Source organism: Sciurus vulgaris (assembly GCF_902686455.1).
Source record: "Sciurus vulgaris genome assembly, chromosome: 16".
Classification (NCBI taxonomy): Eukaryota; Metazoa; Chordata; class Mammalia; order Rodentia; family Sciuridae; genus Sciurus; species Sciurus vulgaris.
The window spans coordinates 42,217,420-42,243,841 of NC_136477.1; the positions used below are offsets into that span (position 1 = coordinate 42,217,420).

The window sequence follows — 26,422 nt, forward strand, 5'->3', positions numbered from 1 at the left end:
AAAAGAGATGAATTTCATCCAAATTCTGTGGATTGGTTCAGCATCTCGATTCATCTAGACTGATAAAAATATTCTTTAAGAGGGGAATCCCACAAAACTTCTCTCCCTATAAAATATGTAATTTCGGAGGGCACCTGATACATCCCTTCTGATTTTTATGTTTTCATGCTCTGCCTTTTCTTGCCCCCCCCAAAAAAATAAAAACCCAGTTGATAAACAAATACAAATAATTCTATCTCATGTAGGTCTGTTTGACTTAAGTTAGTAGAACCTCCAGTCCAAGAAATATTGACTAACCCTGATTGACATGGCAGGCAGAAAGGAAACTGTGATTTTGGAATTGAGCTCTAAAAGTTAAGTCACACTGAATTTTTTCTGAATTGTTACGTAAGAGCAAATGATTACCGAAATGATGACATTTCAGTGCTAAAAATTCATAGACGTTATGTGTTATATGAAAAGGAGATGATTGTATGAAAACAGAATACATTTTTTTCAATGTCCAAGCATCCTTCAGAAATTCTCCCAATGCCTAGAGTCGTGTGTGCCCTTGAATTATACAGATGAATCTATTCTAGGCTTCAATTTTGGTACAGTGCATTATATTTTTGTAAAACTGAACCCTAAGCAGCCTTCTGAAAATAAAAGACTTCACTCAATCAGACCATGCATCTCATCTCCATCAGCTAGCTGAGCTGCCCAATGCTTGGTCACTTTTTCTCTTCCCCCCAACAAACCCAGAAAGTTTCTAATTTTCTTCCTGTAGAAATGCCCTCAAATGAGGGGTGACTTATGAGAACAAAGTGGAATCAGAAAAAGAAACATGCATACATATATATGTGTGTTATTTTTGATGCAGTAGGAAGAAAATTTGAGCAAACACGGAATTAACCAAGGAGCTTGAGCCCTGGTGGCTGTTTCAGCTTTGGCGGTAGTGCTGTCCATGGGTATAAAGCATAGAATCTCTAGACTCATAGCTTCCCTTCATTCCTTTGCCTCTTCTCTCTGCAAGGTGCAGGTAATGACCACAAGGATCGTCCTCAATAAAACCGTGACACAGCTGTCCAAGAGGTGAGGCCTTCAAGCTAAAAATAGCCTGACAAGGTTGTCACCTTGTCTGCCTGCCATGGTCTTGAGTCATGTCCTTAAATACCCGAGGACCTGTTTCTTCTCACCCAGCTTGCCTTCTGGCTCTGACTTTTCTCCCCAGCCCTGTGAATTGGCTGCTATGGCCTGACTGTGATCTTGGCTCTTGGCAGCGGCCTTCCAAGTACCAGGCTTGGATGTGGTTTCTGCCTTGCACCCTCCCTGAACACTCAGACCTGGATGCGGTTCTTGGCTGGCTTCCACCTGAGGCAAGAGGAGCCTGCAGTCAGTACATGAAAACAGCTAGTCACATGTCCATGGTAAGGTTTTTCCAGTGCTAGAGAAAAATCTACAAAAGACACCAGGATGCACAAAAAAGAAGAAATGTGGATACCAAGAAAACTTACCTGTTTTTAAAACGTGATCTCTAAAAGTGATTTGCCCACTTAATTTTAACGTTGCCTCTTAATTTTAACTTTCCCAGTTGGGTTTTATTTAAAAGTAGCAAAAATACTGATAATTAAAAACGGATACACATACGTGTATCCTAAATAAAATAACGACCTTTCCTAAAACTCAAGAGTTGTATTTTAAATATTATTCTTACCTAAATTAATGGTGACATTTTATAATTTCTATTCTTATTACCAATAGGATGTTCTAATTTGACTCATGAAACAAGATCCCAGCAGATGAAATGAAATAGATATGTCAGCATCCTTTGACAGGTCAGGTCACATGGGACCAGATTTCTGTTCTTTTGTGGCTATAAAAATATTTAGCATTCCATAGGATCATAATGACAAGTACTGACAGTTTTACAGGTACCAGATGGTATATCCTTTATTAACACAGCTCTGCCTTAAAAATATATTATAGTGTTGAAGTAAATATTGGTTGATAGATCTACCCAACAAGCCCTTTTGTTCTCAATATATACTCAAAATAAATAATTGGATTCTAAACAACTTGCTGCTTAAAAAAAAGGATCTTAATGAGGCCTAAGGAAAATCATTTTACTTTTTCTGCATCATTTAAAAAAAAAAAAGCAAAGATTGATTTTTAAACAACATTTCATTTAATGTTTTAGTGAAATGATGATATCACAAATATTCTCAAAAGTGCAATGAAGAATACAGTGGGGAGATTTTTGCAGAAGGCAATCTGTTGTACTTTAAAATTTCTGGAAGTTTGTGATAGCTTATGGAAATAATAGGAAAGATAATTTTACACCTGATATTTCATGAAAAACCATATGGTTTCTGTAGATAATAAGATGACTGTTAGAAACAAGACATTTGGCTTTGCTGGGAAAAAGGGCCTTGATTCCATAATTTTATTATGTTCCAAGTAGCCACCTTTCATTAACTACGGAGTAGAATTTTGATTTCTCCTGTTTTATTGCAATTTGCACATTTTCTGTAACTTTTATATGTCCCCTCACCTCCCAAAATCATGTTGACTGACCTATGTTCACACTACATTAACACTATATGGAAACAACTACTTTGAAGAGCGTCTATCAGTTAGTTGTGTTACATGATAACCTCCATCTTTCTCCCCTCCTTACTGAGGGAAAAATAATTTTAATCTGCTATTTTGATTAAAATGACTGGTAGTTTGAGTCTTTCAACAAACCAGTCACAATTGAAAAGAAATGGTCAGCAGTTGTTGAAAATTTTTGGTTAAAAAGTGTTTTGTGATTTTTGTAAATGTCCTTTCTTTTTGTCTATTTCCTTCATCTCTGCAAACCAGCTCCTATAAATTCCAGTGGAATTTTCTCCTTGAATGCTCCTTTCCTACTCCCCTGAAATTGAAAAAAAAAAAAAAAAAAGCCCTGTAATCTAGATGTCTGTGTAATGGATGGTGGCAAGTGCTCATCAGTTACATCATGGTATCTTTTGGGTGATTAAAATGTTTCTGCATAGTTAATCCATGAAACACTAACATTGTAATGAAAAACATTAAGTAATTCTTGCACATACAATAAAACGCCTGAGACCCAGATGGGATAATGCTCTAAATTATATCCCTACTAAATATTTTATCATTGTGCCCTCCATTAGGAGAGCCTATTTTCTTACCTTAAAGACAGCTCTATGGTACCAAAAATAAATATTGAAAAGCTGACAATTATTACATCATTTTTATTATATGGGCTGCCCAACAGGATTCTAGACCAAGGATTTGTATCCTAAATGACTTAGCGTGACTGCTTCCACATTTTAAATTCTCCACACATTCTAAATTCACTAGGCAGAAGCCAAGATCACGCTCATTTTGAGTTCAATTTCAATTAGCAAAAACTTTCAACTTTCGTGATTTATCATGTCATAATTCTTAACAGTTAGATATTATAGAAGTTACGGATACAAGGCAAACCCTTATGTGTAACCTAAAGCACATGCCAAGAAGAAAAATGTTGATTGCCCTCTATATTAAATAGATAGCTACCAAAGGCAGTGGCTGTATAAACCACTTTGACTTTTTGCCAGGTTTCACATCAAGATTTTCGATACCGAGTTCTTCTCTTTAGTGAAATGGGAACTGTTGTTGCAGTATGCAGTACTTTTTATTTTTTTCTTCTCTGAAAGCTCTTGGAACAGGGGAACTACCATTCATAGATTTTGGAAGATTCTTTTTTTTTTTTTTCCCTTCTGCCTCACTGAGGGGAAAAAATAAAAATCTCTATGAGGAACTCCCTTACTGAGGGGAAAAAATTAGAATCTCTATGATAAGCTTGAAAAGTCAGCTTTCTAATCTAGTGGCATCCAAGCAATTTAAAATAGCTTTGAAATACATTGATTTTTCTTTCTGTCCTCCTTTTCCTTCTGTAATATTGTCAGGACCATCACAAGTTCTGACAAAACACCTAAGTTTAGGTGCTAATCACCTGCTATACAATGGCCAGATCCACTCAGCTGATCCAAGGCCTAACCACCTTTTCTTCTGATTAATTTACTTTGGATTAATTTACTTTTGGAGAGAACCAACTCTGCTTTCTACTAAACCTCTGTGAGCCAAATAGAAAATGAATTCTCTCAGAAATACACATACAATTAGGGAGAGAGGACCCTATTCTCAAAAAAGAGCAACCCTGGTTTAACTGCTAAATGGAAACTTCATTGAGTTCCCCAAATTATTGTGAGATCTTCACAAAGATCTCAATGTGTTTTCACCCCTTCTTCATTTATCACATATATCTGAAAAACTGTATCTCACCATAGAAATATTGATAGTTTGCTAAGGATTTTTTTTTTTTTTTAAGAGAGTGCTACCATTGCCTGAAGAATGTACACTATTTTTAGTTTGCAAAATCCCAGTTCAAACTGGAGAGCCTTTTCAAGGTCAAGGACATTTTTTTAATGTAAGGTTTGAGGATGTTAAGTAGATCTCAACTTGCTTGACCAACTATTGGATCCTGCTTAAATCCTGGTGGGGGATCTGGACCTCCCTGCAGAGACCAGAGACCTTCTCTGCTTCTCCTTCTGTGTGGCTTCTTCTTTCCTTCTGATTCTTGTTAGCTTGTCATTTGCTGTCCTTCAGTGAAGCCTTCTTTGATCTGATCATGATCATCATCTCCTTGTTAGGTCTTCTATAGAGTTGGGAAAGCTTATTCTCTCATCTGCTTACCTTAAAAATTTGAGTGACAAGAGTAGCCTAAACTTTGGATAAATTCTCCCTAGGAAGAAAGCTACCTAGGATAATACATAGGATAATTTATCATTGGATAATTTATAAGACTGCCTTAACAAATCATGCTATTATCCTAGAAAATGGCCAATCCCTATGAAACTAATTGGGTTCTGGCCTCAAGAAGGAAATCCAGAAGTTGAACCTTTCTTTTCTTTTTCTTTCTTAATTTAAGTAAGCTCTGAATACTTTTGCCTGAGAATTATTTATATTCTGATCTGCATATGACATCCCTGGAACAGTGAGTTCAACTGATAAACAATATCTATGTGTACATATCTATTCTTGAAGTAATTGCCTCAAAAATTGAAGTTCAATTATTTTTTTTTTTTACCAATTTTTTAGCTTTTCTACAATTTCTAATATATACAAGATTCAGGAAGTGCAGTTTAAAGAATGGAAAGGCAGAGAGGATTGCTCACCTGATTCCTTAGAACATGAAGAGTTTTGTTATAAGTTATGATGGGACAGAAATTGCCAAATAAAAAAACACCAGATCACTTTTTGCTTCTTACTTCCAAATCATTGACCATTACAGGTGCATATAAATTGGAATTTGAAGTACAACTCACTTTTCTAATATTTTCTAATAACACCTGCACATCTTCCTCAAAGAGAATTATTCCCTCTACTTTTGTTAGAGTCCTATTACTCTTTTGTTTACAATATATATTACATTGATTTCTCTACCCCCCAGTGATTAGCACAGTGTCTGACACAGGACAGGGTTCAATCAGACACACTCCAGAAGTTTCCAGGGCCAGGACCAGAGTAGAAATAGGAACAATATGTCATACATCTAAATGTTTATCATGTGTCACCCAGCAGCCCAATTACCTGTTCCTCAGGGATTGTCCTATGACATGGAGACTTAAGAATCATCTTGCCTGTCTCCGCTGTGAGTCCTACCAAGCCACAAAACAGATCTGCAGAAGTTGTGCACAAAGCCAGAAGCTCAAATGGGTGTCTGACTTTACCCAAATCAGGTTGCCCACAGGTGGAAGGATTTGTTTAATTCCTGTCCAGCCTCCTTTTGTGGACTCAAGATTACCAGGCAGTTTTAATCACATCCTATAGCTTATACCATTCTAGCAGAGTGTGTGTTGTTGTTGACTCTGTCCCTTTTACATTACATTTTGATGACTGGAATGCTTTTGCCAGATTAATGCACAAGCAACCACTCTTTCTCTGACTTACAGAATTAAGTTGTGATTTTCTCTGACTGCTAAATACACACACACACACACACACACACACACTCACACAAAACCCTTATGAACTCTTGATGTATCTGTACTGTGACTTTTGGGGTACCCAATTCAACTCTTGATTTCCTTTTCATAATTTCCACTGTTTGCTCAACTGGTTCCAAAAATTTTTTTAAAGTTTTTCTTTCTTTCTTTCTTTTTTTTTTAAATAAGACCAAAAATACAAAAGTAAAGAGGTTTTGTTTCAGTGGCTGGTGCTCTGTGGTGCACTCCTTAGTGCAAAGTAAAGCCCAATGCCAGGTCCATTCCTTTCCAGGTCTAATTGTGTGGCACCATGTTTGATATATGTTGGTTAAATTGAATAAAATCAATAGGAAAGAAACCTCCAGTAATAATTTCTAAAGGTTATGATTTTCTTCTTTTTATACTTCAGAGTGTCAGCATATTTAAGAGGAAGCAGCTGTTGTACTCACTTGCTTAGCAAGTCTGAGTGAGACTTAAATTCACACAGGAAAGAAGAAAATAAATCGTGTGTAATTCTGAGTCTTCCATCTATAGGAAAACATAATGAGTGTCTTTGGGTCGTAACATTCTTCCCTGTTTCCTAGGAGAAAACTGAAATAACTCAGCTATGGTTTTCCCACTTGGGTTATGAAGTCTGTAACTAGAAGAATTTTTTTTTTTTATTTCTTACCCAGACCCTGTAACTTGGCTGCTCTATTTTATTATCCAGAATTCAAGTTGTTGATATTTTCTGGAATTCTTCCTTATGCTGTATGGATTTTTTTTTTTTTAAAAAAAAAAAGAGAATTTACCGTGTTTTTATACAAAATGAGGGTCACAAATGGGCCACTCTGAATACTGACATGCTTCCTTTCATTCTCAGCTAAAACCCCATTCCACAAAGTATTAGCAATCTGTTTTGATGCCAAAGCCAAATAGTGACAGTTGCAATAATGATTATTTGCTACAGGGCACTGGCAGAAAAATGGCAGAGAAATACAAGCCCAGACCATCCAACCCTTTTTCTTCCCATTGAATCTCACCCATTATTTCCAACTCCCTGTCACATACATTGTTCCCAGAATCCTTGGTTGAATACTGCAAAGAAATCTGAATCAGCCTTTGGGAAACACTGAGAAAAGTGAATCATTATACTACTTTATCATCTTTTGGACTGGGGAGAAGGCTGTGATTTATTCTTACCATTCTGCACAAGAGGTTATTTGAGAACTGTAGGTTTTCCTTTTCTCCTCTTTCTAAATGGATTTAAGCAACATGTAGTACTTGAGCATAAATGCAGGATTGGACATATTTTATTGACTCTGGTTCAGACCATGTTTTGTATTTTTTTTTTCTTTTTTAAGTTGAGCCTTTAAGATGCTACCTTTCAGCTTGCATAATAAATAATGACCACCTGAAAGTCTGATATACAAAGTCTAAATTTTAGCAATACACAAGGAAATGAAGAGCATGTGCTACTGAACCAGTCTGAGTTCAAGTCACTGTGCTGCTTATTGCCACCTCTGGTGTTCACGTGTTCCCAAATTTCTATATACCTCCATTACTTTGCTCAGATGGGGATAAAAATGATTTGCATATTTTCATTTTTATGAGGACTGAATGAATTAGTAAGTATAAAGACTTTAAAGGTGCTTTCACAATGATTATTGTTCTTTCATTCATTCACTAGTTTCTTTCAATAAATATTTATTGAGTGCCTAGTTGATGGGTGAGTGCAAGGATATGGTCATGAGAAAAACAGATTAAGTTTATAATTATCATTATTCAAGTCATTTTGGAATGTCTCGTGAACTGTTTCACTGCTAAGTACGTAGTCTATGTGGCCTTATTGCCAGCGACTTGGCAAAGAACGTGGCAAGAAATAACTGCTTAATAAATGTTGATGAAATGAAGTTTGAGTACATGAGTCCGTTAGTGTAGCATAACAAGCTCTAGGTTTGGAATTGGGCTATGTGTGTCAATCCTACTTTCTACCTTAGGGTATAGTGTGACCTTGAAAAACTTAGTGAAACTTTCATAGCAAAAAAATCAAGAAAGCCATACTATAAAACTACCAAGTTCCCTTCTGACTCTGATTCTTCAGTCATTGGGAAGATATTTTATTTGACTAGTTTTACTTCTATTTTTCTTAAATTTAATAAACTTTCATTTTAGAATAGTTTTAGTTTTACAGAAAAGTGCAAGAATCTGAGTTTCTATACACCCTGCACTTAATTTTCTTCATAGTTAACATCTCTCATTACTGCAGTATATTCTTAACAACTAATGAACCAATACTGATAAATTATTATTAACTCACGCTCATACTTTACTAAATTTTTGGGGGGAATGGGGTTCTGGGAATTGAACTCAACGTCACTTTACCACTGAATGGCAACTTTTTTTGTTTTTTTTTTTTAATAAGTTCTCACTAACTTGCTGAGGGTCTTGCTCATTTGCTGAGACTGACCTTGAACTTGTGATCTTCCTGCCTCAGCCTCCCAAATTGCTTGGATTATAGGTATAAACCACCATGCCCAGCTTCACACTTAAGTTTTTGCCAAATGTCCCTTTTTGTTTAACCCCAGGATCTGATCCCATGTAACATTTAATAGTCCTTTCTCCTTAGGGTTCCCTATGCAGAGACAATTTCTCAGACTCCTTGTTTTCATGACCTTGGTAGTTTTGAGGAGCACTGGTCAGGAATGTGGTAGAGTGCATTGAAATTTAGGTTTGTTTTATATTTTTCTCATAGCTACACAGGGGTTATAGATTCACAGGAGGGAGGAACACAGAGGTAATTCTCATCACATGTTTTTAACATGATCATTCATTCAAGACTTAATGAATACATACAAATTATATATACTTGGTAATTTGGTTACCATGTTAAGGAAAATCTGATATGATTTTGTATGCAAAGTATAGAGTAATTGAAGCTCTTTGAATAAGGCATAATCTTAAAATATATTTACTTTAATTTCTTTTAAAAGTCCCCTTTATTTCAGATAAAACAAAGATGAGTAAAAAATCAATATCTTTTATAAATTATTAGCAACCCTACCTTTATGGAATCAATATCTGTATGTTAAATTTTAAATGAAAATTATAATTTTGTTTCTTTCAAATGAACTGCAAGATTAGAAAAATAATATGTCTGTGCTCAGCTATGCAGTCAAAAGTAAGCCACGTAATAGAAGTGCGGGAAATTAAGCATTCACTATTAATTCCCCTGAGCCTTCTCAAGCAAGGAATTTGCCAAAGAAATGTTCATACTTCACTAAGCCCTAAACATAGAGAATCTAGTGCATCTAATCTTATAGTGTCTTTAGTATAAATGGGCATTATCTTCTGGGGTCAGAGGAAATACTGATGTAGCTGTCACAAATTGAAAAAAAAAAATAAGAAAGTTACCTTTGGATGAGTAGGATCTGTGCTATGTGTCATTTCAGATCAAGATATAAAATAAATATGTCAATGTACACAGAAATTTATTTAGAAGGAGCGTATTATTAAAAAATCTTTATCATCATTGATATCAATGAAGTAAATACCCACAAGATCCCACTCTGGCTTCAGTGTGTGGCCAGAGTTTAAATATAATAGCTACATTTATGTATGTCATTCCTCACAGAGCTGATTGTAAGAATAATGTAATGCAGTTACTGCTGGTGATCTTACTATGAACCATCATAGACACGGCTGATATTATCAGTCAGAGCATCCCCCCCACCCCCGCAAAAAAAGCCCTGATTTCCTCATTCCATGAAACAGTTTTCCCTGGTTCAATACAGTCTACTTGTGTGATCTTGGAAATTTTCCTTAACTTCTGGAATTTTCTATAGCTTTATGTGAAGGTTAAGTGAAATTGCTTTCTAGGTTTATAAAATTATTTTAAGTATATAAAACACTTAGCAAATTGACCACAAATGCTTTCAGACAATCATTCCTAATTTATTAAGGGGACAATGAACGGCTACAGGACCATGTTAGGGTTGTTTTATGCCGTTTGTAGATTCTCAAAGATAAGTTCAGGTTGTTGCCTGATATTTAATAACATGGCCTTAAAAACTAATCAGAAAGTGGATCTCTCAATGTTCAAGGGAATGAAAGTGTTCTAATGGCAAAAACTGGTGTTGAGTGATTTTATTTATTTTCCTTTATCCATGGTGCACTAATTTGCAGTGTGATGTATTTTAAAACATAATTGGTGAATATTTTCCATTCCACTGAGAGAGACTTAACAATCTGAGTTGCTAAATATGTGATTAAAAGTGTGTGAAGTGTCAGGCAAAGGAAACAAGATCCAGATGAATACTGCTATAGAACAGTCCTTAACAAGGGGTGGTTTTTCATCTCATTGGCTAGTGTTTCTGATGCCATATTTAGGAAAGTAGCAATAAACAACTTCAGCCCTTGTTTTCACCCTTACACGTGGATCCTGCGGATGTTCAAGTTAAAAGGCATGCTGCGCTGCAGTCAACTCTGATGGTTGAGTTAATAAAAAGTAAATACGTATGTAGGCAGCACACCATCACCTGCAGATCACTCTCCCCTGTACACACTGCCCAGTCATGAACTTATCAGTATGGTATTAAAGAGCAACCACAGCGTCATGTGGAATGATATATGGAATGGCAGCTCTTGAGAGCAGCTGTAACCACAGAGGCCGCCTGGGAATATGGAATGAAGAGGTACAAGAATAGATAGAATATGAGTATAGAGCTCATTTGCAGATCGTTATAGGGCATGGCAAGCATTGCTAATATCATGCTGATAGGCATATTTGGGAGAAGAGCTATGTATACCACAGTGAAGTTAGGACAAGGTAATTTTGCTTTGAAGGTTGATCTGTCCAGATTTAGTATCAGACTTTGGAGCCAAAAGGGTTCTTGGGTTACAGTGCATCCACACTTTCATCGTCATCACACTCTTAAAATGATGTGACTAATGCATGGTGTGACTCGTCTGTGAATTCCTCATCAAGAGTGGCTATTGATGTTTGAATACTTGTGCCACAGACTTCTTCTCAGAGCTTGCATTTAGTAAACATGATGGACTAGAATATCTCTTATTTTGATGTTGATGTTTTTGTACTAGGTGTTGAATGATAACTGTAAACAGAGCAATGGTGTTCTGAACCGATAATCTAGACAAAGCAAGTGTGACATCAGGGTTCCATATTTATTTTTCCAAAACACCTAGGAAATACAGAAGGGAAATAGTCAAGTAGTAAGAAAAAAATAGAAAACTATTTTAAAACCTTTTTCTTTCTATTTTAATTTTTAGAAAGTCCTCTGTGTAGAAATACATGTATACAGAGTACAACAGTGTAAATATTATACTCAGATAATATGGTAAGAGAAATGTGTTAGTTTCTTTTTTTTTGGCCCATAGAATATTTTTAAATTGTGTGAATATTTTTAAATCTGTAATTTTGTAGACTCTTCTAAATGTTTTCTTTCAACATACACAATTAAGTGCGGTCATCTCTGCCAATTTCCTCATGAGTGGATTGATGCCTAACTGACAAGCAGCAGTTGCTAGCTGCTCTTGTGGTTATTAGCAGAATGTAATATTAGTGATATGTTTCCAAATAGGGAAAGATAATACTGCACTCACCCACTTCCTATGGTATTTCGAATGCAGACAGTACCACAGGGACACCAGCAATCTCAACGACGACAAGTGTGGAAATCCGCAAAAGCAGTGTTATGACAACTGAGATCACCTCTAAAGTGGAGAAGAGCCCCACCACAGCCACTGGCAACAGCTCGTGTCCTTCCACAGAGACCGAGGAAGAAAAGGCCAAACGGCTTCTTTACTGTTCGCTATGCAAGGTCGCTGTCAACTCTGCCTCACAGCTGGAGGCGCACAACAGTGGTGAGATGCAGCCATTTCTTTTCTGTCTCAACAGCTCTGCAATTATCTTCCTCTGAATAGATTAGATCTTTTGCAGCAGGAGACAAAGGAGTGGCAGAAAACTGGCAATTATTACATGGTATTCATTAACCATTAGGAAATTAAAATGGCAGGCAAAAAGTCATTCGTATGGATGCAAGGGAGGGTTTACAGGTCTTGCAGGCCATTTGTGTGTGTGTGTGTGTGTGTGTGTGTGTGTGTGTGTGTGTCTGTTAAACATGAGGAGATAAAACAATCCTAAAATATGAATATGTCCTGCATTTTTATGATTGCTTATGCACTTCCATGCATTTGCTTCTAAAATAAACTTTTCTAAAATCATACCTATACTATGATTGCAAAATGTGGTTCCACAACTCCATTTACTTTTCATTAAAACCCCTCTATTAATGGTTTTTATGGCAAATCATGCTATTTGGGCTATATCTGTGTGATTTGGACAATGAAACAAAGCATGAATTATGTGCAGCCACTGAGATTTGATCTTCACTCTTCACACAACTTAAATATATTATTCTCTCCATTTGAGGCTCAGAGAAGGAAAAGCATGTGACCACTTAAGTGACAGAACTGTGATCCAAACCCAAGTCCCTCTTACTTGAATATAACACTTAAAAGCAGAAAAGAAAATACTGACGCTTTAGAACAAAAATGCTCTCTGGGTCTATTTTGGTTCCATCCAGCTGCTGTGTGTATGTAATGTGTACATCCCCTTTTCTCTCTTTCTCTCCCTCTCTCCCTCCCTCCCTCCCTCCCTCTCTTTCTCTCTCTTTTTGTGTATGTGTGTACACACAAATATCAGCTTTTCTCTAAAAACTGGGTTGATTGCCAAGATCAACGTTTCTTTAGAAGACTGGGTTCATTGCCAGGATTCTGTCAGCAACTATAATAGAAGTAGAATCATTGGTGAATCATGCCCTGAGTTAATATTGCAGCTGTATGTTGAGTCACTGACCAAACCGTTGTACTGCACGGGTCATATTCAAGTATTGGCTTCAGGACTCTAAGGAGTAATTGCAGATGGAGAACAATTGCTGAGCACATATCCTCCTTCTGCATACATTAACTGCACTCAGAAAAAGTTCAGGAGTTCAGGAGCTGGGAAACACAGGAAAGAATCTGGCCCCAAGTCAGAATCTACTCCATGTAGTTTTACCATATGTTTACTCATGCAAATATATTTTTTTCTTAGATGTTAGATACTTAGGAGAGTGTAAACATCATGGAAAGTCCATTTGTTGCTCAAAAATTCTTGATCATTCCACATAGTGACAGAAATACATATTTAGTTTGAGGGGGGAAATCAATTTTGACAGGTAAACGGTGCATGCCCTTTGAGGTTGGAGCTTGCTTATAGGAATTTCAGAGTCTTTTTGTAAATTATTATCAGAAATATCTGATGAAGAAGCAGGAGGCACTTGTTTGATTACATCACACCAGGTCAACATTTTTCATATTCCAGTTCAATAGTCCTTCTGTCTGCTTTGTGTGTCAAAATTACCCACAAAGTGTTAAAAGTATATTTTCCCAGGCAATCCACCTGGGGATTCTAATGACTTATATCCAGGGCTTGGAAAGCAGTAGTTTTGGAAAAAAGAAAAAGAAAATACCTCCATGGCATTTTGCAGACAGAGCTGAGAATGACTCTAACAATCTCCTCTGACAGTTTGAGGAGGTGAACCTAGTTGTCACCCCTTACCTGAGTCCCTGTAGAGTAGAGTTCTGTCTAGAATATCAGCCTGGTCTGAAGACTTCAGTCACACCCCAACTTCCAGTTGCTTCTTAGGATCCCTCATCCCTGTTTTCCCCTTTCTGAATGACAGATCTTTTTTTTTTTTTTTTCCCCTGCTTCTAAAGCACCCAGCCCCAAGTCCCCAGCCTAATGTTTACTGTAGACTTTGTCCTAGACTTGGACTAGCCAGTGGTGTCAGGCCTGGAGGTGGCATAGGAAGAAGAAAACTACTGGAGTCAGTAGTTTCTGACCCCCTTTGTCCACTATGTGAGATCTGCAGACTCTGCTCTATCGTGGGTAACTGCGGGTATGCTGAGAGGCGTAGCATGCCCGGGACTTCCTCCAGCTGTAGGTGTATGTGAACGCTGTCCTGTCTGTGTCCAAACAGTAGCCACTTGCACAGGGGCTGCTCTGCATCTTTCCCTTGGGTCTGCTATAGGGAAACCTACGAGGCGTGTGTAAAGAAGAGAAGTTACGTAGGTAGCTAGTGCCTTTCCAGGATAAGAGGAGCAGTTGTAGAATTCCACAGATGATCGTTGCAGTGTGCTTTAGTTTGGATTCCCACAGAAGTAGATTCTGAGACAAGGTTTTAAGGGCAAATAGTTTTTAGGGAGGTGAAGGATACCAGTTAGGGCAATGGAGAAAAGAAAGAGGAAAGGCACAATAGCTGACTCACCAGCTGGAACTCACCAGACAACACGATTAGCTCCTCAGGTCACACTCTGCTGCATTGTTTAAACACAGGTATTTCAATTGTTCTGAGAGAATGACAGGATCAAATTCATTATTTCTTCATCTTTATAACCATTGTGCTATCATTATTTATGATCTTTACATTTTTGAAATGTACCACGGGGATCAAATGTTTGAACTGTGACCTTAGTGAGTTCAGTCTTTGGAACTGTTAAATGAATTTACTGATGAAACCAAAAGTTACAACTGAATTTGTGTGTATCCAGGGCTAATGTGATGTCTATTTGTAGGATAAGCAAGAGCAATATGGTAATTTATTATATATTAAATCTTAATAGTAACCACATCAATTATTTAACATACAGACTAACAATATTTTTCAGGTGTAGTCCTTCATCACTGACATGATTTAGAGTTGACAGCTCATGGTGCCAGTAGAAACAGGCTGCCTTGTTCCTTGAATCCATTTAATTATGGTTTTCTGAATTCTCTTTAAATGCACCCTCTCATTGTCTGCACTCAGGGAAGACCACAACCACTGCTCCATCTTTAGGACTTCCCTGCCCACTACTCCTCCAAAATCACTTCAAAAGACGTCTCGGCGTTTTTTCTAGAGTCAGGAAATTAGAAAAATATGGTTAAAATTAGGTTTGAAAATCAATTCTGGTCAGACAGAGCCAGGTTTCAGGGCAGGGCAATGTTTCTCATATATCCAATGCATAATTGTCTTTCTTTCCCTGTTGGAAGTATATTACACCCAAACATACAACTGTGTCCACAACATTTAAGTGTGGGAATATGCATCTCTGGGCTGCTCACCGGAAGCCAATGACCTTTCAAAATAGTTTTCATCTTGGAAAACTTAATCCTAAGCAACCAATTACAGGTAGTATATGAAGGGTACAGTTTTCATCAAACCCTGCCTGTGGTGTGGTTCAGTAGACAGAATGAAGTAGAAGTGATTTAGCTTAATTGTTACCTGCAGGTATGCAGGTCACCTTAGTTGAACCTGGGCAAGGACATTGTCTTCCATGGCCTCTTTCTAGCTCTTTCTTCCCCCTGTCTTCAGTGGAATTCCAGGCCCACACGGCGCCTCTTAAGGATCTAATAGTAAGGCACAACAATGAGCGTGACCCCTGCGTACTCAGGGGTCAAGTGTGTTTTCCCATTTGCTTTTTCTTCTTATTTCTCATTATGGTGTAACCATTTGAAGTCGCAGTTGTTTGATTTGTACTCCATAGTATATGCTCACAGGATTTGAATAGAAGCACTCCTGCCTTGATATTTTTTAGAACATGGGCAGAGAATATGCAGTTCAAAAGCAAAAACTCTTCTGAGTTGCCTAGTAGGGTTCACAGGGCAGTCTGTGAATGCTAAAACCACCTTGAGAGGGGACCCTAGTCTCTTCAAGAGAGCTGGGCACTGCCTTTCAACTTGTGTGTTACCATCCAAATTATTACAAAAGATGTGTTTTCTTTTTTTCCCCTTAAGAAAATATCCCCCAAATATCTTATTTGTTTAGCTAATTTTTATGGTTTCCTTTATGTAATAGAGGAAAAAAGTTTGATGTGTTTTATAGTTAATGCTTATTACTAATTTGGGCAGATTTTTCTGGTAATTACTTGAAGCACTAACTACTTAATAGTTTTCAGTAAGCTCATTCCAGTTTTTATATCCCTTAACAGAGATTATTCTATCCCTCACTAAGTTTTAATGTACAGAAAATATCACTATCAGAGGACAGACTCTACTAAATTTTAAAATGCTTGGAGATTTCTAAACTTTTACCTAGACAAAACAATGGTGTTATGAAGGAGAAAGAAATGAATTTAGTGAGTACATGGAGTGCCCAAAATATCTTTTTTTGTTTTTTAGGTTGTTTGGTTTTCTTTCGGTATCTGAGATTGAGCCCGGCTATGCTTAATCCCTGAGCTACATCACCTGCCCATTTTGGTATTTTATTTAGAGACACGGTCTTGTTGAGTTTCTTAAGACCTTGCTAAATTGCTGAGGCTGGTTTTGAACTCATGATTCTCCTGCCTCCATCTCCCAAGTCACTGGGATTATAGGCGTGCACCACCATATCCAGACTAAAATTATCTTTAGAACAATAATTATCTTTTAGAATAATAAATGATCTGCTTAATAATTCATTTTGCAAATGAAAAATAATAATTTCAGCATTTATTTATTCATCTGTACTAATATCTAATACCCAAACTAATTTTCATTGATGATCTAAAATACGTTAAGCACACCCTGGTCTCTTTCTCCTCCTGGTCATCAGGTAAGAAGTCATGCCTTACCAAGTGTTCCCACCATGATGCTCAGCCTCACCAGAGGCTCCAAAGAACAGGGACAACCAGTCATAGATGGAATTTCCGAAACTATGAGCCCCAAAAGCTCTTTTCTAAGTTGATTATCTCAGGTATTTCATTGTGCTGATGGAAAACTGACGAACACAGACCTCCTGTTTTTCTTCCCGCCCATAAAAGGCATATTGGAATACTAGAGCTGAATTACCTTGTATGGTAATCATTAGCTTCAGGAAGCATTTAAATTTAAATTAATTTCAAGTTCAGTTTATCAGTTGCAGTGGCCTTATTTCAAATGTCCAAAGGACACACATAGCTAATTATTCATTTTCTGCATAAATTCAGAATATCCTCCTCATCACAGAACTTTCTATTAGATTATATACTAAAGCTAGACTTCAGAAATACTATATTTGGGGATTGTGATAGTGAATTACCTGGTGAGTATTCAGGGTTTAGTGAGTTCACATTTGTTGACCTTGCATGGTTGATAAACAGAATGAGTGATTTCAGAAATGTGTCAATGTACATTTTCTGACTATGCAGCTTTATATGACTGCTCTTATTAAAAGAGGTAGCAGGTTGAAACCATTGGAATGTCCAACTGCTATTATTTACCTGGCACATGCCTCACATGAGGTCATTGATATTTAGAACACTTGAAAATTTATACCCCAAAATGTGTACCTACTGTTGGCATGCAGCTGGGCAGGCTCATGTCTTCTACACTTCTGTGCTCTTTAAATTTTCCATCAAGAGCATCTGTTAAATTTCACTTAAAAGGTAGAAAATGAATAAAACTAGTTTACATAAAAATAAACAAATACTGCTGCTTTTGCAAATAACTGTCATCTCAGTTACATTGTGACAGTGTGACTGATTTGTCTGTCGATTTGGGTGTGGATTATGTGAACACATTCTTGCTAGGCTCCCAAGTGGAGTAGATGTTAAAACAGCGTGGCATCTGCTCTACTATAAGGAGATGAGATGGAGACACATGAAGATGGATCTGTGTCTTCCTAGTGCTCCTGTAATCAGAATTTGAGGGCACTCGGGGTAAGAGACTTCCCAATGCCTGATACTCCTTTTCTCCTGCTGTGATTTCAAGGGTTACTGCTGTGTGGATTCCATGATTTCGCATCTCCTTCACAGACCCAGCCATGTACTTTTGTCCACTGGATCCCATGGTCTCCAGAACTCTTCCCTGGCTTTCTTTGGTCACTAGGTCCTTGTGTAGCTTCTCTCCCTTCTCAACTTTGTAGCTTTCCCTGTAAGGTGTTCCCTGATGCCAAAAACACAGTTCTTCTTCCTGTGCTTTAGACTTTGCCTTTTCTTTGTCTCTGCTCTCACCTCTGCATATTGGAGTTTGGGTGTATTACTGATAAATCAGCAAATTACTTTCAAACAAGGAACTAACAGAAATAATAAGATTTTCTAATTACTTGAGGCATTACTTGGCCAGCTGATATGATGGATGCCCATCTAGGGGCTTCATGTTTGTGGCTATGCTGATAAGGTAGCCAAAGCATTTGTTTTCCTCTAAGACAGAATTCAGATGCAATTAACATGGAAATTACATACTATATAGGGGGTCAGGGTAATAAAAGGTTAAGTTCAGATTTAAAGGTATAAAGGAGAGGACATGGAAGCTCATGGGGCTAATTTTTCAAGTGTAGGTTCAAGAGAGCTCTACCTTAGGAAACACAAAAGTTGGTGTAGGATGCTATTATTCTAAATAGCATAAACAAACATAAAAAAAAAAAAAAAAAAAAAAACCTTTGCACTTTCCTGCTTGTATGGATATTGACCACTTTCCTGCTCACAATGTTGGCAATTGAATGGGTTAGTTAGGGATCCAGTCAAATACTATTAAATATAAGTGCATTCATGGGCATTCTGGAGAACTAAACTTTAAGGTACTGAAAGGTATTTTATAGAGGGGCAAATTTTATAGATGATACTAAGATAGTCTTTCCTATAGAATAAATTTCTCTGAAAATAACATTGTAATGCTTATAAAGTTTGTATCAAGAGCCTTAAAAATAGTCATATCCTTCATCCCTATAGTCCTGCTTACGAAATCTAACCTAAGGAAACGATCAGATAATGTGATCAAAGATTTAACAAGTCTGATGCAAATACAAATAAGGAAAGGAAAGGAGAAAGGGAAATAATACAAAGGTCAAGTCTTAGCTAAGTGGTTAAATATATATGTGTTGCAAATTCTATGTTAATATTAATAATGATGTTCATTTCTAAAATGTATATAATATATATTCCATACATATAATATATATATTCCATATATAATATATATTCCATATATATTATATCTAAAATATATATAATATATATTCCATATATATATTCCATATATAATTCCATAGGAATATTTATGCAATGCCACTTTAGCTAAGTTATCCAAACTTTATTAATGTTTTTATATAGCTCTAGTTGGTAGAATTGTGTTTTCTTTTTTAAAAGTTTTTCTGTTTTCCTAATGCCATAATCATTCCTAAGGAGTGATTTATTTATTAATTAAAAGCCATTTGTCCATGTTCCTTCTTCTCAACCTTTTCTTTATACCAGTATGTCATTTAAGGGCTTTTTTAAAAAGTCTTAAGCTGATGGGGCATGAAGCATAAGCCATGCCCCTTCCTCTGCTGTGACTTTGATTTGTACAAATGTGAGATCAGTAAGTGTCTTGCCCCAACTAAGCAAAAAGTGAAATAAATGTGGAATTTCTTGAAGCCTCATGACTTGCCGAATTTAAACCAGAGTCCAAATATAGTTTCTCCTTTCAGAAATCATGAAGCTTCAAATGAAGGTTACTGTCAGTGTCAACCTTTTAAAAGTAATAGGAGGAAAGCAGTCCACTTGGCTTCTTGCAGATTCTCTTCTCAGAGCAGGAATGAGGCAAGTGCTGATGCAGACTTGCAAGTGACCACAGAGGAGGGCACCAGCTTTGCAAGATGTTCACAGTATGTTGAAGCCCGAGGTGCTGCCACAGGCCAGCACAGAGCCAGAGCCTTTTCAAGCATCATGATCCACGGAGCTCTGCCTAGCACTGCAAGGAGGGGGGAAAAAAAAAAACCAATGGTGGTAGTGGGGTGGGGAGTTCAAAAGACCCAAATTAAAAACCAGTGTTAAAGATGATCTGCACATGAAAAATAGAAAATTAAAGGTGCTGAAAAAGATTTGTATGTGACTGCATCAGGAGAACTTGGAAGTCCTTCGTAGCTTCCTAAAGACTTAGCCAGGAATCCACTTTCTGTTTAACCAGGAACTTCAAGTAATGCTTGCTTTGTGATCACATGTAAGTAACTTCACCTATCTGAATCTGTTTGCTGTCCCTGAAATGGGAAGGCTAATAGCACTTAACTCACAGGGCAGCTGTGAGCAAGAAAAAAAAAAAGTTGACACAGCATCTGAAATGTATCAAAGACTCTATAAATATGAATTTAAACAATATATGTGTACTATTAATGCACATTTTATCTCAAAAAAAAAGAGTGCTTTAAAATTGAGTACACTCTTACTGAATTTTAGCTGTGTTTGGAGGAAATACATGTATCCTTACAGCCTATTCAAGCTTTCACATCTTATAAAGCTATCTAATAGCCAATTAATTACAGTTGACAATATGTTATTAAGTGCATGAGGCTATAGTGTCCAAAAGTTTCACTCTATCTAATGATGAACAGTAGCTCCTCCACCTCCCATCTTGCAGCATTTTAAATCCTGTAATCTTGTGTGCATGCCCATGGGTGTGCTGTTCCCACCGAACACCAGCTCCAAATCAAATGATATGAACCTAAAGTGAACCAGGAGTCCCTCAAGAAAGTCAAGATGAGAATTTGTCGATTTTTATAGTCATTCATGGCCCATGAATGCTTCTCATTTTGCAAAAAGCAGCATGGGAAAAAAGTTTTGTTTATAAATTCATCAGTTGGCATAAAGAAGTTTGGAGAGTTATCTCCAAACTTGATCTCTCGGACTTTTTTTTTTTTTTCTTTCTTTCTTTTGGTCCTACTCGGACCATCTTCAGACACACTGGGAAGCAGTCGTGCTTACTAGATCACAAGGGAGATGGCCCAAAGCAAACCTCAGTGAGGTACCACCATCCCTTGATGGAGCAGTCTTGTGGCTCCATGCTCCTGTTCCTCTAGGCTTGCATGACGTTGACTTCTTTTCCTTTGCTTGATGTGTCAAGATCTGTACTTTTTAATAACCATGCATAAGAGCATAGATATTCCAAGTGAGCTACCTAAGTTATATGAATGAACATTTTTATATTGAATTTGGTCAAGTTATAATCAGATGTATATACTTTATATGGGCCTAAATGAAGTTGTGATTAATTTGAATGAGGGAAATATGGCTATAAAGTTCATTCATGCATTTGCCTACCATTTAACATGACATGATCTGCACTTACCTAGAGTATCCTCGGTGTGGCTTCCTTGTTATTATTGAATGATTTTGGAAAGCTGGTGCGTAACTTAGATGTTAAGAATCTCTATGTTTGCAAAATTGACCAGTAACCTAATAAATACAAAGGAGACACTATTAAAATTTTTAAAAATCAGAACAGCAGAAACAATACAAATGATTATAAATGAAAAGCCATAGCAAAAACACATCACCAAGTGAGAAAAATAAAGAAGACTTAGTTTAAAATGAAATTTAGAACAATTTTTTGAAGGAAAGCTGCCATCCTGAACTAAACATATAAGTACAGTAATCTCAAAAACAAAATGTTCATAGTTGATACGTGTAGTTACATTAATTGGGTGTGACAGTCTAAAGATGTCACTGGTTTGGTAAAAAGAAACGCTTGTTTGTAGTGTGTCTGCATAGTCTGGGTCCACCCTTCAACTGTTTGGTCACTTGTTCACATCTGAAATTACATAGCCCATCAGTGAGGGCTTTTTGTCAGTCATTAAGATCTTTTTACTATTGCTCTTCCTCTTGGAACCTACAATATATAGCTAAGAAAACTTATTTGTATTCTGTTTAGAAAGTGGATACTTAATTAGTGCCACCTCTGTAAACATACCCTGTTTAAAGTGATTACGTTTGTTACACATCACCTGGAACTCCACCTTTAGCAACCAAATCACTCTTCCTCAACAGCTATCATTTACGTATTATTAGCACTGAGAGGAAATGAAACTCGGCCCCGCCCATTTCATTTTGCCTCAGGGATTTGAAGTTTATTTTCTATATTGATAGTGCTTATTTCTAACGTGGGACATTTAAAAATGAGTCATATTATACAATAAATTATATAACATGTAATTTAATATTATATATGCATGGCATGAACGTATTTCAGCCATAATCCCTGGAAGAAAGGGCACTTAAGCAAGTCCTGTGATTTTGTTTTTACTTTGTTTCTTGAAGCATACTAGCTAAGCCTCTGTCCCTCTTTTTATTTCTTTTCTTTTTTTTTTTTTTTTTTTTTCCCTAAACATTCCTGGCAGGTACTAAGCACAAAACCATGCTAGAAGCCCGAAACGGAAGTGGGACTATCAAAGCCTTTCCTAGGGCAGGAGTGAAAGGCAAAGGACCTGTCAATAAGGGAAACACGGGACTCCAGAACAAAACGTTTCACTGTGAAATCTGCGATGTGCATGTCAACTCAGAAACACAACTTAAACAGGTAGGCGGCAGCATGTTCAAGGAATGAAAGCAAATGGGACACTTATTAATAACATGTGTGTGCTGCTTTTCTGTCTCTGTGCCATCCATCTGTCCATCCATCCATCCACCCACACACTTATCTTCTATTTGTGGTCCTTGGTTATGTATGTTCATTTTAATTGCCAAGGGAATGCTAAAGTGCAGTGGCTTCTAGGACCTTTGGGAAATTGTTGGCAGTGGGTTTGTACTATTTTTGCATGTGAACAGTGGGAGGACAAAGGATATAAGGTCTTTACCGGGTTTCCCACTCAAAAGTATAGATTTCTGTTAAAGGTCAGTTTGCAAAATTCCATTTTTACTTGTTCAGATCTTTACATGCTGTCACTAATTTTATACTGTGCCATTCTTTTATTGTATGTACTTTATTACATGGTATTGTACTATATTTCCAAATCTTGCAGCCACCTGCTAAAGAGGTGTCTAATCATGTTGCATTCGTTTGTACTCTGAATAGCCTTTTAAAGAGATCAGTTGTTCATTGCCAACTGAAGAATGAACCCTCATGTTGTGCTATGTTTTTTATGTACATATATGATATTTTGCTGATTTTATGCACCTTAGTTATTTATCTTCAGAATTTAAGGAGTTGACATTTTGCTATACAAATGTGAGGATAAATATTGGTATGGAAATAAATTCATGCCTGACTGGGCATCTTTGTTTATTTGCACATAAAATTCTTCAGACATTTCCTTTCCTTTGTAAACACTTCAAAAAAAGGGGGGGGGGGAATGTATGCAGTGATAAGGCAAAAAACTGGGGAAAATGTAAGACCTTTCTATTTGTTAGAAATACACTAAAATAGCATAAAAATGTAGATCCTCAGGGTATCAGAATCCAAGGGCAAAAGTGCATGTTCTTTTAATTTTGTATTTCTGAAACTTGCATGAAATAATTATTATCTTTCTCCAGGTTAAAACAATATTTGTGAATGATTTGGGGGGATGAATTTTTTAAAGCTGTAATTTTTAATTGCCTTTAATAGCACATTAGCAGTAGAAGGCACAAAGACAGAGCTGCTGGGAAGCCCCCCAAACCTAAGTACAGTCCTTACAACAAACTACAAAAGGCAGCACATCCACTGGGGGTAAGTATCATTTCTGCCTCCCCAAAGATAGTGTGATGTATTTAATGTCGCACATTCTGTTGAATATGTGTATACATTTTTGGGGAGGGGGGATCAGTTACTAAATAGAATAATTGATTTTATACTCCAACTTCTACTCCACCAGTGGACTTACTGGGCTCATGATTTTTTTCAGGATTTTGCCACCTTTAGCCACAGCTCAATATTCCCATCTATTTGTGTTGAGCTCAGGTTTATCTTTAGAACACAGGCAAGGGATCAAAGTTTGACTCAGTTTTGAGTCCAGTGAGTAGTCCTATGACATGTGGTCATGGTGTGAATGAATACTTTTAGGAAAGAATGTTCATGAAAAACAAATTATGAAATTGCCTTTTTAACATGTTCAGGAGAGAAAGCATTGGTATTGATAGTCTTGATAATTTTTGATTTTTTAAAACATAAACTCAAGGGTATAGTTTAATTTTATTTTTCATCCAAGGACACTGTAAAAGGTCAGGGGAAATGTATCCAGGGAAATGCCCTCTCCCTATTACTCCAAGTATACTTTTTAGATTAGAAAACACAGTAGGGTAATGTTCTGACCTGGATTGCTTGGTAGGGCTTTAAGGGGAATCTGCGAAATTCTCTGACATTGTAGGCTATTTTAGGCTACCCCAGTATGGGTTCACCTAAAGAATTTAGTAGGATTGCTCATTTTATACAAATGAAATCACTTTACTCTTTTGTGCAGAAACAATTTTAGCTGCCTTAGGAGACTGAATTCTGTGCACAGTTGATATTTCAACACTGCTAGTCACAACCTTCAGTGCCATCTCCAGCCAGCACAGATGGCAGCTTTGACAGGCAAGAAAATGGTTCTTTCACAGAGTAGTCATAATCATGTTACTATTAGTATCTAAACCCTTCTTTTAACCATGACTGTGTTACCGTTTCCATAAGTGGGAACAGTCTATCCAGTGAGAACAGGTATCTTTCTGATGTTGCTTGTCACACAGCAAAGATGACAAGGGGTGCAGTGTGGGAGTCAAAGTTCAGGGAAGATAAGTTTACTTCTTTATTGAAGGTAAATTTTTTTTTAATTTTCCTTGAATAGTACCTCACCCAACAAGAGCCACATTTCCTGTGCCGCCTGGTTTACATGCACACTTGGATAGTCTGGTAGCACTGGCAGCAGCAATGACTCTCTTTAAAAATGTCCATTCCTTGATATTTTATGTGTGTCAAAAGGGTGGCCTAAAATTTTCCAATTTTTGGGTTTCTCAAGATGAATACTTTCCCCCGAATATTTTCCAACTAAAATAAAATAAGGCTGCTGAATATTTGTCTGGGGGACTCTTAAACACCCTTGGCTGGCTGTTTTCAGCTCTCTTCCAGTCTCTTCTGAAGGGCAAATATTCTACACTTTCCATTTCCTTTATTGTCAATTCACAAATGCATGTTCCTCTTTGTAGGTTGTTCAGTACTATGTTTTTATAAAGCTGCCTGCCAGTTTGGATTCTAAGAACAGACTCACGAAGTTTTGTTCATGTCCTTTTCTCTTCCTTGCAGGTAAAATTAGTATTTTCAAAAGAACCTTCAAAGCCATTGGCTCCCCGAATTCTACCTAACCCACTGGCCGCTGCGGCAGCTGCTGCAGCTGTGGCCGTGAATTCTCCCTTCAGTCTCCGAACTACGCCAGCGGCCACGCTCTTCCAGACCTCTGCACTCCCTCCAGCGCTCCTGCGACCAGCGCCAGGACCCATTAGGACCGCCCACACTCCTGTGCTGTTTGCTCCCTACTGAATTCCAAACAGGAGTCGTTGTACTGCAATAATTTTTCAAAAACAACAACAAAACAAAGCAAAACAAAAGAGAACTATGCAGTGTTTATTTATAGTTTAAAGTATATCTGAAGAGCCAGGACTTTTGATAGTGAAATGAAAAGATTATTTAAAAAAAAAAAAAAAAAAAGGGGGCGGGAGGGGTTTGTGGGGGGAGGGAGGGTGTGGTATTTTCTCCAAATTAAAGCATTCCTCTTGAACATTGATTGTTTTAGACGTGATCTCCAGCATTGACTCATAGTGGTATCTAGAACTTCTGAAGCCTCTGTGACTGTGCTTTTGGGCACCCATTCCCCCCCCCCCCCCCCCCCCCCGCATTGTCTTTTCTGCTTTACGAAACAACTATACATTGTCTAAGGGCATTAACTGGTTCCAATGTATATATAATAATTTACTCTGTAGATTAAAATAATATAAAAAAAAGGGAAAAAAATCATAAAAAACAAAAGCAACACTGTGAATAGTAGTACCCCGTGCTGGTCCTCTTGCTATTGACAGCAGTTACTGGGTATTTATCCCAACAAAAGTAGATGCAGTAGATGTCTTGTAAAAACAATAGTGCTGTGTCTCAATCTATGCCATTAGGTTTTAAAGAATTGCAAAAGGTAGAACGAGCAACTATTTCATACCAATAAGCAGTAAAACAATAAACACCAGATGGTGTCAAGAGGGCCTCTCTGGTTAGCATTCTCCCCACACCTCTCCAGTTTGTAGTTAGAACAGGGCTATGCTTAGAGGTGGGAAAGGCATTCATAAAGATAATTTCTTACCAAACACTAATTCCCCACTCTAAAGAGGTATTGCTGGAAACCGGGAAGCATTTGTAATGAGTCTCTATCTGAACACAGATAAACCCATGTATCATGGGTGTTTTAGAAAGAAATCAGTACAACTATTCTGCTTCAAGGACAAGAAGCAATCTCAACCTCAGATAATAATGCTAAGTAAAGTTGTTCATGTTAGTGCATATCTGATAAAAACAGAGAATATTGCATCTCTGCAATATCCCTTTTATATCATACCAGTAGGGTTGTCTCAAAGATTTCTGCTTTAAGTATTGATGGTAGAATTAAGCATTAGCTCTTGTTATGGGTTTATTATTGTTTTTTAGATTTCCTACTGACATGATATAAACTATTAATATATATTTAAATGTT

General features: G+C 37.1%; 1 protein-coding gene across 5 annotated transcripts in view; it reads left to right on the forward strand.

The window, feature by feature from the left end:
• ZNF385D (zinc finger protein 385D) overlaps positions 1-25,375 on the forward strand; it is an 857,219-nt gene extending 831,844 nt beyond the window's left edge. For all 5 annotated transcript variants that reach the window (XM_079114281.1, XM_079114282.1, XM_079114284.1 and 2 more), the window contains 4 exons: positions 11,640-11,873; positions 22,139-22,317; positions 23,344-23,445; positions 24,994-25,375. In XM_079114281.1, coding sequence (XP_078970407.1) covers positions 11,640-11,873; positions 22,139-22,317; positions 23,344-23,445; positions 24,994-25,227 — 749 coding nt within the window. In that variant the 3' untranslated portion in view covers positions 25,228-25,375. The remainder of the gene's footprint in view (positions 1-11,639; positions 11,874-22,138; positions 22,318-23,343; positions 23,446-24,993) is intronic.
• The last annotated feature ends 1,047 nt before the right edge of the window (positions 25,376-26,422 follow it).